Raw genomic sequence first — 11,648 nt, forward strand, 5'->3', positions numbered from 1 at the left:
CACAGTGAATGTGACTGGACATCAAATATGGCAATGGTAAAATGTTTGATATTCTGTCATTTTCGCCTGACATGATCACTTTGCCTATTCTTAATTACTGCCTAATATGTTGGCATGCATACTTTTGATTTTTTATTTGACAATTCTGATGGTTGTTATTAGCAGAATTTTGACAACGTTTCCATTATATCAACACACTCGTCACTTCCATTTTACAACTCTAAATCGCTTTGGCACTGTAGGCATCAAGCCACTTGCCGATGATGTTGTACAGTGGGGCAAAAAAGTATTTAGTCAGCCACCAATTGTGCAAGTTCTCCCACTTAAAAAGATGAGAGAGGCCTGTAATTTTCATCATAGGTACCATTAATACAGGTAACGAGTGGAGGACAGATGAGCCTCTTAAAGAAGAAATTACAGGTCTGTGAGAGCCAGAAATCTTGCTTGTTTGTAGGTGACCAAATATTTATTTTCCACCATAATTTGCAAATCAATTCATTAAAAATCCTACAATGTGATTTTCTGGATTTTTTTTCTCTCTTTTTGTCTGTCATAGTTGAAGTGTACCTATGATGAAAATTACAGGCCTCTCTCATATTTTTAAGTGGGAGAACTTGCACAATTGGTGTCTGACTAAATAATTTTTTGCCCCACTGTATATAATGTTCCATACAACATTTGAAAGGCCTATCATTTTCATTGAACACAATCAAAGTTAACATAAGCTCTAGGTTTCCTTCAATTGCCCAATTTATAGGCATGTCCAATCACAACGTGATATTGCGCTCCAAATGGATAACTTGAAATAACATGATGTAGATAATTTGTTTAAAAAAATTGAAAGAAAACCACTTTTATTTATTAGCGTTATGGTTATGACCATTTAGTCGTGTCATGTGAAATAGGCATTCTGAAATCATTGTCAAAAGCGCAAAGGATACTGTTGCGTGTAGGTCTACATTATTTATGGCTCGATCATATAGAAAAATCAAAGCATTATTTCAACACCACCATGTACTGCTTGTAACTGCTCATGAGCTATCCTAAATATCTGTTGACTAGGTGTGACTCTTATGACCAAAGAGGCCTCATGCTTAGCTTTTATTTCTGCCCATAAGAGTAGGAGTAAAATGTCTCTATTCTCAGCACTTAGGACCAATTGTCTACTCTTGAGATGCTTTGTGCACATGGACCCTGTGCTTAGTCTATTACAGCGGATGTTCTGTAATAGGTCATTTAGACAGTCTCTTCCCAGTTTTCAAAATTTCTCCTGCACTTTTTATGTGGTTCATCATCTTTAAAAGGGTGGTCTCAAATGTGCAATATAAATGTACAGAAAAACGTGGTACAGAGTTTTTTTTTTAAAGTGGTTCACATGCAACTCCAGGGTTGTGGGTTTGATATCCTCAGGTTCCCCATGCTGAATATGTTAATTTAGGCGCTCTTTGACATATCAGAATCCCTTGATGATTCTCTGCGGAGTGTTCCAACTCTACAGTATAGGAACATATTCCATATTCATTGGAGGTACGGTTCCCACTTCAGAATGATCCGGGATCTGGGTTTTGAAAAAACGAACGATCCTTGTCGGGAGAGAGATCCGTAGAGAGTGTGTGCGGGGGCGTGTCTGTGTTTGCATGTGTCTCTCATCAGAGTACTCGAACCTGATCAAAGCCACGTCGCGCCACGCAGATTTGTGTTGGTGAATGTGGCTGCATTTACAAAGGCAGCCCAATTCTGATTTTGTTTTTTGGCACTAATTGGTCTTTTGACCGATCAGATCTGCTTTGAAAAAGGATCTGATGAGATTGGTCAGAAGACAAATATCAGAATTGGACTGTCTATGTAAACGCAGCTCGTGTCAAAACAAGCCCTCTTGCGACACACATGTTCTTTCACTGAGTGCTACGCCACATACACTCCCCTCCATATGTGTTTGGAGAGTGAAGCTAAACATTTTACGTTTGGCTCTATACTCCTGCATTTTGGATTTGAGATCAAGTGTTTCATTTGAGGCGACAGTACAGATTGTCATATTTTGTTTGAGTGTGTTTTCATACATATCTGTTCTCCGGTTTAGAAATTAAAGCACTTTATATATCTATCATATATCTTGTCCCCCAATTTGAAGATGTCATAAGTATTTGTTCAAAGTTCACTTACAGTGTATTAAAGTCAAAAGGGTTGTATTTGGTCCCATATTCCTAGCAAGCAATGACTACATCAATCTTGTGACTCGTTGAATGCGTCTGCAGCTTATTTTGGTTGTGTTTTGTCCATTAGAAAGTGAAGGGTGAATAATGACTGGAGTAATTTTCTTGATCATCCAAGAAGTTTGTAAAAGGCAAAAGCTTGATGTAGTCATTGTGTGCAAGGAATATGGGACCAAATACTAAACTTTTGACTACTATATATACACTATACTTATGACAAAAATACTTATGACAAAATACTTATGACATCTTCAAATGTGGGTACTAGATATTTAAAGTGCTTTCATTTAAAAACTGCTAAACAAATGTATGAAAATACCCTCAAAACAAATGTGACATTCTGTGCTGTTGCTTCATATGAAACATTGTATCTCAAATCCAGAATGCTGGAGTATAGGACCAAATAAAAATGTTTAGCTTCACTGTCCAAAGGCATATGGAGGGGAGTGTAAATGGATACACACAGACATACACACGTGCACACACACACACAGATCTACATAGTTACAGGGTAAGATTGTGTTTAAATGAAGTATTTTAACAGTGACGAAAGGTATTAATTATGGAATTTGACTACACACATACACCACATTCTCATGAGAGGGTAATCACACTCTGTGTGTGTTACCTTGCAGACTATAGCATTGAGCAGTATTTCTCCATTTATTGCATGTGTGTTAATTTAATGTCATTTATTTTTATTTAACCTTTATTTAACTAGGCAAGTCAATTAAGAACATATTCTTATTTACAATGACAGCCTACCAAAAGGCAAAAGACCTCCTGGGGGGACGGGAGCCTGGAATCAAAACAAAACAACAACAAAAAATAACATAGAAATATAGGACAAAACACACATCACGACCAATGATGTAGATGGGATGTCAATCTGCTCAATCCGCTTATTCTGACTGCATTGTGAGCGTTTTCCACAAACATTTAGCTTGAATAATCATCCTAGATGAACTGGAGAATTTGGGGCACTGATGTACCATGAATCAACCATACCAGCTTCAGCTTATTATTTTAGCAAGAGTGTGTCTTCTCCTCCTCACAGAATTCTCAATCATCTTTTAATCACAGCTTTTTGTTCCATACGTGAGGTGCGAAGAAACTTCTCTTCAGAATACCCTTAAAGTTCAGATTGTTGGTAGAGGACTTCGCTGAGGATCAAGGTTTTTTTTTTTTTTTGATTTTGTGTTTTGTATTTTTCTTTATGGGTTTCTTAATGCTCCTCCTTTGATTGATTCATTGCTTGGTCTTGTCATGCAGTGCTCCCTCAAAAAAAGAAACCTTGGTCTCAATGGGACTCCCCCTGCCTAAATAAAGGTTAAATAAATATATGTTCATAATTTGAAACACTGTCTAACAATTCACCCGCCGCCCTTTCCCCTCCATCTCTTTCCTACTTGTATTTTGGGGCTCCGGTCTTATGTCACCCCATGGGCCTCTAAATGCTGAATGCACATTACTGTAGACCAATACATGCCAATCAATCACAGTGGCTGCTTATTGCAACTGTCATTTAAAACATATTTATATTGCAGTACAGTAGCTCAAGAGAAAGGAGAACTCACACAGGCCTTAAATTACTATTCTGAGTTGGATCTAAAATGGCTGCCAGGAAGGTCCTTGTCTACACTACAGATTATTCAGCTCCATTTTTTCACTCGCTAGTTTCCATAGTGATTCTGGGACAACTTTACAAGCGGTGGACCTAAATATTGAGTGTGAAATCTGGCCATTACAACTCTGAGACATGAACCGCATAGCATCCTTGTGAGATTGTCCTTACTGTATACCCGATGGACATGCGTAGACATCTACACAAACAACCATCTCACACCTACAGCAAATGTCTTGACAAGCCCAGACAAGACATGGTGAAAATGCTAAATTCAGTCTGTGGCGTGTGTACCTCATCTTTTTTTATTCTTCTTGTCTTTATCACATATTTAAATTACTGGAGCTCCTTTTGAGAGGCTCTTAATTTTTCCTCAGTAAAAGGAACAGAGGACCGGGGCCTCCCGGTTGGCGCAGTGGTTAAGGGCGCTGTACTGCAGCGCCAGCTGAGCTAACATAGTCCCTGGGTTCGCGCCCAGGCTCGTAACCGGCCGCGATCGGGAGGTCCGTGGGGCGACGCACAATTGGCCTTGCGTCGTCCGGGTTAGGGAGGGCTTGGTCGGTAGGGATGTCCTTGTCTCATCGCGCACCAGCGACTCCTGTGGCTGGCCGGGCGCAGTGCGCGCTAACCAAGGTTGCGAGGTGCACGGTGTAGCCTCCGACACATTGGTGCGGCTGGCTTCCGGGTTGGATGCGCGCTGTGTTAAGAAGCAGTGCGGCTGGTTGGGTTGTGTATCGGAGGACGCATGACATTCAACCTTCGTCTCTCCCGAGCCCGTACGGGAGTTGTAGCGATGAGACAAGATAGTAGCTACTACAACAATTGGATACCACGAAATTGGGGAGGAAAAAAGGGGTAAAATTTTTTAAAAAAGGAACAGAGGGTTTGGTAATCTGTGAGAAATCTCTGCTAGAGAGAGTTGGGCAAAGAGAACTCTGCAAGGTTGTGGTTATTGCTGTCAGTCACCTTGATTAAGGCAGCCTTAATATGCAAGTTAAATAAAGGTTACATTTTAAAAAATGTAATAAAAATGTCACATCCAGCCAAGGACACAGCAAGTAATCTGATCCTAAATTCAACCGCTCGGCTGTAGTAGGCTAAATTACAGTGTGGCCGAACAAATTGGACTGACACAATAGTGCCTTTATCGAGGCTGCTCGGCCCTTTCCCATTTTGACCTGTGGATCTCAAGCATACGTGAACAATTACATACAGTGCTGGAATGAAAAAGATGCTGGTACACATTTTTAGATGTTCATATTTTAGTGCGATTGGACGTTCATGGAGGGGGCGGACATTGTGATTTTGTCTGGATTGTGACCTCTGACTGATGTGTGTCACGAATGTCGATCTCGAACCGAACACTTGGCCCCTAAGCCTTTTATTGAGTGGTCATTTGCTTTTGCTGTTCTGTTCGATAGTGATCACTCGAGTCTGCAAGTGGTTTGGGCCCAAATGAGCATTGAGACGATGAACACGACATCCCAACTGCCACTTATAAATATTCCAAAATGCAAAATCCATCCGTGAGCATCTATCTTGTAGCATGACTCACTTGCTATGAAACACGGGCAGTGAGGACCCCGGGGCAGACACAAATGCATAGTCTGATAGACAGTGAGAAAGTTGTCAAAACAACAACATCTCTCTACTCCTGCCTAAACTATGTGCAATTATATTGGTCACCAGTGATTTCATCTGCTGGTTTCAACATAATCTAATCACCTATGCTTAGTCTAAATACAGTGGCAACTAGAAGATACCCCAAAAATATTTAGTATATCAACGTAAGCTAAATATTGTATGATGTGGCTTTCCATGGTACTGATTTATGTGTGTGTGTGTGTGTGTGTGTGTGTGTGTGTGTGTGTGTGTGTGTGTTTCGACACCCGCCGAAGTCGGTCCCTCTCCTTGTTCGGGTGGCGTTCGGCAGTCGACATCACTGGTCTTCCACCTTTCATTTTCCATTTGTTTTGTCTTGTTTTTCCGCACACCTGGTTTACATCCCCTCATTACTCTACGTTTATATTATCCTCTGTTCCCCCCATGTCTGTGTGTAGATAGACACACAACACAGCGGGGCGCTGTTTCGTTCGCTCGGCTGCTTTGTCTGGTGAGATACATTCAGCAGCCTCTGGCAAATTGAAGGAAATTTGGAAAACACAGAGACGAAATATAAAATAATTTTGACAGGTTTGTTTTTTAAGTGTTTTTTTTTGTCTCGTAAATTTGAGCTAGCTAGTTCACTTGCTAATGGAAGGAGCATAGCATTTAATGTTTCACTAGATGGTTGATTAGTTTCTCTTTAGTTTCATATGAAGTGAATTGCTCAGGCTTAGCTAGCAAGTTAATAATGGACAAGATTTTGTGTAACGTTACATGATCAAACTTCAAATATACACTAAACTCCTAAAGCCTTCCGCAAGCTTCCGTTCGGCTGGTACTTAGCCAAACTTGGCTAGGCGAATCCAAAAGAGTGTGCTCGCATACTCCTTTAATAGAAAATAGTACTGTTTGTTCATATTGTCCTCAAAATAGTCCAAGATAAGATAACTCAAGAAATCTGTAATTAACTTTGTTAATTGTTGTTTTTCTGAGGATATTTTAGTCGCACAATTTTACATCTAACTAATGTTTGGTGTAGTATTTCTCAAGTGAACAAATGTGCATGAAAACCATTTGTCTGTTGTTGATTGACAACAAACACTTCAATGAAGAATCCCATTGAAGAAAACACTCTTTACTTACTTTGAAATGTTCATATTTTTAAATGTTAATTTGGATTCTTGCCGCACCTAATACTCTCAGAGAATCTCTGTACTCTGTGCACCCGAATGGAACAGAGGAGCTGGAAACTAAACATTTTGATTAGGAGGTGAAACAACCACAATCCAGGGCCAAATTCAATAAACTCAACCATATAACACTTTATTCTTACTCTGCGGAGATGAAAGTGCTAAACAAAACCAGCCCTTACAGTGCGATTCAAGAAGTACACTCCCACATGTTAGGCATAGTTCAAACATGCTTTCTTCCTGAAGGGAAATAGTGTTACTTCAAAATAGTTACAGGCCAGTTTATATAACCTGTACTTCTTATTTCAATACAGCGCTTTTCCCATCTAATTTCTTTCTTCTCCAACCGTCTGTCTTGGTATTAGATTGATTGAGCTTATGTATTTGTTTCTTTGGAGTGGAGGAGGTACAGAGGTACAAATGAGGGGAACAGGAGGGCACCAGAGGTTTGTGTTCTTGCTGACGTGGCTAATTTCTGTTCTAAGTGCCGTAGCATCCCCTTCTCTGAAAACTTGGCCAGCCACCTCAGTGGGAAGAGAAAAATAACACTGATGGTTGCATGACTCAGCAATATGACAGTGGATTATTGAAGAAGTCCTCGACTTGTTGGAATTATTTGTACTACAAGTGAAGTACCGCCCTCAGCCTCATTGACAACTCCCACTTCTTTTGATATCTGTTTTTCAAATGATTAGATACTTTTTTGTGTGGATTCAGCTAAAGCGAAACCATTGTTTCATTAAAATATGCTGTAATAAACTTTGCATTTCACAAAATTAGGATAACAGAATAATTAAATGATGAATAGCGAGCGTTATCAATTATGGCTGTGACGATAACAGTATCTCAATACTTTTTCCATGGCAAAAATGAAAACACAAAGCAGACCCAGTAATAATCGTATTAGGAGACGATGGGGAGATTATAAAAAACCTTGTCTATGCCAGGCCAGGGTATTCATCTCTCCTAACCCATGATCAATTAATTAAATTACAGTTTCATTATGAATGGATAGCGTGTCATTTTCGCTTATGTTTGAGGAATTTGTCACCTGAGAAATCAAAGCAGGACATAGGGTGGATCCTGTGTGTAGTATACAGTAACTGAATGAGTAAATGAATTAGTTATTATTGTTTCTGTAATCGGTGTTTAGCAGTATAATTGGGTACATTAGCTGCAGTGTAAGTGTCTGTTGAAGTGGCAGCTGTTGTAAGATGGGGATACAATTGTAGAGTTTTGGCAGTACAGCTAGTAAATAATTTATAGAGACATACTGTATATGATCTACTTTTTAGAGCAAGTCTCCTCAAAATATGTCATATTTATAGGCTGTATGTCTGTCAACCAACAATGGGTCGCATTCATCAACCTGAATTACTTTGGTACTTTTTCGTGTCCATCACTGATGAAAGTGTAATGACAGTTCACATTAGAGTAGACAGCCCATGTCTCTCACTCTCATTTACACTGTCTTTTTAATATCTTTGATTTGCTAATAACTTCAGGCATCTTGTGGATACCTAAAAAGGCCATCCTCTGACCAATAACCACTTTCACTTTCACTCTGACCAAGGACCGTTTGTATTGTTTGATTCATGCCTATGGCTGAAGGCTCGTATATTCTCACCTCCGTTCCTGTGTCTGACATCATCACAATCTCTGTTTATCATAGTTATGCTCATATGATTCAGATAGAGGCGCCAGCAAACGATGGGTATCAGTCGAGTTGTATGCGTTCTAGAACAGTTGGACAAAGCCAAAGCAAAGGGTTGTTTTATTATACTCTACTTTTGAATGTTATTGTTCCCAAAATTACGTCTCTGATGGTCCTGGAAATTTGGAACGGTCGTGACGGTTATTTTATTTTCATGAAGGTCTCCATCCATAATCGTTGGCTACATGATTATACAATTACCATGCCAACCCTACCCAAAATGCTATTTTGGAAGGTTATTAAAATGCTTGAATGAAATTAATACAGAAAAGTCAACAATGTTGAATGGATTTTTTTTCATATCCTGGCTACGAGTTGGCAATGTTAAGTGAATTACGAGCGGACTAATGGAGCTATAAATTTGCATACAAATTATATGGAGTTGGTTATCGATTGTACTTTTCTCCAAGTCTCCGGCGCAAATGATTTAAGCACGTTTCGCTAATTAAATGTATGTAAATCATTACCCGTGGTTTCTTACTAACACAGGAGTAACTATTAGTGTATTATTGTGTTATTGCCGCTGTACAACATATACAACACATTCTTGAAAGGTGCCTCTGTTAGTTATTGTGTGTCTACCTTCGCAACTACTACAACTACTACGGGGCGGGCAGCGTAGCCTAGTGGTTAGAGCTTTGGACTAGTAACCGAAAAGTTGCCGTTCGAAAATCTGTCGTTCTGCCCCTGAACAGGCAGTTAACCCACTGTTCCTAGGCCGTCATTGAAAATAAGAATTTGTTCTTAACTTACTTGCCTAGTTAAATAAAGGTAAAATAAATAAAAAACTACTACCACTAGTAGTGGTAGTAGTTGTTTATTGTTCATGTGAAATTGATTGACATCTGATATCACTCACATTTTGGCATAACACCTTCCTTTCCTCGCCCTCCTCCTCTCATAATTGTCTCCCTTCCTCCTCTCTCTCGCCCACAGAGGAGGGCTACGAGCAGTTCCGCGTGGCGGAGAAGTCCCATGGGAACTGGTTGAAGCTGGTGGTGGAGGGCAACACGTCAGAGGTGCTGAACAGCATGGGGAAGAAGGTGCTCAAGCAGTACCTGGAGGCCCTCAGGGTCATGAGCGCGGCCCTCAGCAAGCAGATGGGCAAATATGACATGTATTCCATGGTGGTGGGCGTGGTCCTCGTCTTCCAGGTGGGTAGTGGGGTGTTGCCCCCCCAGACGCTTGTGTCAGTTTGGGATTTTCCCCACGAATGGTTAAGGTTAGGATTGGGGGAGAACCTGATCCTAGGTCTGTACCTAGGAGAACTTCACCCCAGAGCTGGGATTGATGGACAGGAAGTTACATGATAGTGGTGATGATGTACTCGGTAATATCTTGTGTGTATATAAATATTTATATACAGTGGGGCAAAAAAGTATTTAGTCAGCCACCAATTGTGCAAGTTCTCCCACTTAAAAAGATGAGAGAAGCCTGTCATTTTCATCATAGGTACACTTCAACTATGACAGACAAAATGAGGGGAAAAAAATCCAGAAAATCACATTGCAGGCTAGCCTAGTGGTTAGAGCGTTGGACTAGTAACCGAAAGGTTGCAAGTTCAAATCCCGAGCTGACAAGGTACAAATCTGTCGTTCTGCCCCTGAACAGGCAGTTAACCCACTGTTCCTAGGCCATCATTGAAAATAAGAATTTGTTCTTAACTGACTTGCCTAGTTAAATAAAGGTAAAAAAAAAAAAAATTGCAAATTGTATATATTGTATATTGTATACATACATACACATATACATACATATACATACATACATACACATGTACTTTGCATGCAACCCATAATAAGACTATGCAAAGTCTATTAAAATATTATCTGACTCCATAAAGACAATTTAGCAATGTGCAAGCGGGACTGTTGTTAGTTACAGGAATAGGCTATCAAGAAATGTCTGAGAATTGAATGATCAATGCTAGTAGATTTAAATTGCAAACTGAATCAATTCACATACAAGGCTAAACCACAAATTTCCAGTTATTGCTGGCATTATTCTAGGCATGATCAAAGAGGGAGAGAGAGAAGTCAAGGTCCTAAAGACCATGCCACAAAAGGTCCATGGGGAGGAGCTAGAGAGAGAGGCAGTGTAGGTTCCTCACCAAAGCAAAAGAGAGAGAGACAATTCATCTAAGATCAATGTATAACCCATATGACCTGTTTGAATTCAAAATCTGAGTTGTTGACCAATAGCAGACTCTAAAAGTTCACTTCCAATCAGATATCAGACGTATAGAATGTTATCACAACAGCACCTCTGCTTCCCAGAGATGTGACAGAATGGGGGTTGTTGAGTGCAACACAGATCATTCAGCGTAACTGAGAAACACAATTGAGTACTTGAATACGGTGTTGTCATAGACATGTCAGGGGCTGCCACTACATGCTGATCAGAACACTTGTATACATTAGACCAAAAGTGTTATGTACAGTACATATGCATGCCAGTGCATGGTATATGTATATGTGTGACCATGGTGGGATATTGCTGATGGTTTTCATATTGAATGGTATTAGCCTAAATGAGCACTTTGCGTTGTAAACTGGTGTCATATGGTACGTATCACACACAACCCACATCCAAATATTTGCATTTTAAGATGCCAATTCTGCTGCTGAAGTGATCCAATATCTAGGCATATTCATAGAACACAATACATTTTAATGAACCGTTTTAATGTTGATTTAACGCTTGACTTGACTTAATCCTGTGGTTTACCTTTACAGAGAGTGTTGATATAGCCTTCAATTATTAAAATGGCCTCGAGCTAGCGTGGGAATAACTATACAGTTGGAACAGAACTTCCCCACAGTTCTGATTGGATAACAGATAATTCTGTTTCCTCTGTCTGTGATAACTTTAGATGATGATCTTGATCTTTATCGGCGCTACTTCTCAACATTGCTGCTACCAAACACTTGGACAAAGGGTCTCTAATGAAGTGAGGTGTGTGTGCGCGTGCGTGCCATATTGTTTGATTATCAGGTTCAAATCGAATCAAATGAAATGTTTTCGTCACGTGTTTCGTAAACAACAGGGGCAGACTAAAAGTGAAATTACTTACCCACGGGCCCTTCCCAACGATGCATAGAGAACGAAAATGGAGAAATGATTGAAAAGTGATAGCACGTCATAATAAAAGTCCTAGTAAATATATTGTGAGTAACGATTGCTATATAATGTCACATGGGATACCAGTACCTATTTGATGTGCAGGGGTACAAGGTAATGGATTTAGATATGTACATAACTATAAATAAAATGACTAGGCAACAGGATAGATGATAAACAGT

At 39.8% G+C, this 11,648-nt stretch overlaps 1 protein-coding gene across 1 annotated transcript in view; it reads left to right on the top strand.

Moving 5' to 3' along the window:
- The window catches only part of LOC139390663 (GPI ethanolamine phosphate transferase 2-like), a 126,116-nt gene that overhangs the window by 52,349 nt on the left and 62,119 nt on the right, over nt 1-11,648 (top strand). Inside the window, exon 7 of the mRNA XM_071137936.1 lies at nt 9,283-9,500. Within this exon, the coding sequence (XP_070994037.1) occupies nt 9,283-9,500 (218 nt within the window). The remainder of the gene's footprint in view (nt 1-9,282; nt 9,501-11,648) is intronic.

Source organism: Oncorhynchus clarkii, chromosome 31, assembly GCF_045791955.1.
Source record: "Oncorhynchus clarkii lewisi isolate Uvic-CL-2024 chromosome 31, UVic_Ocla_1.0, whole genome shotgun sequence".
NCBI classification, from domain to species: Eukaryota; Metazoa; Chordata; class Actinopteri; order Salmoniformes; family Salmonidae; genus Oncorhynchus; species Oncorhynchus clarkii.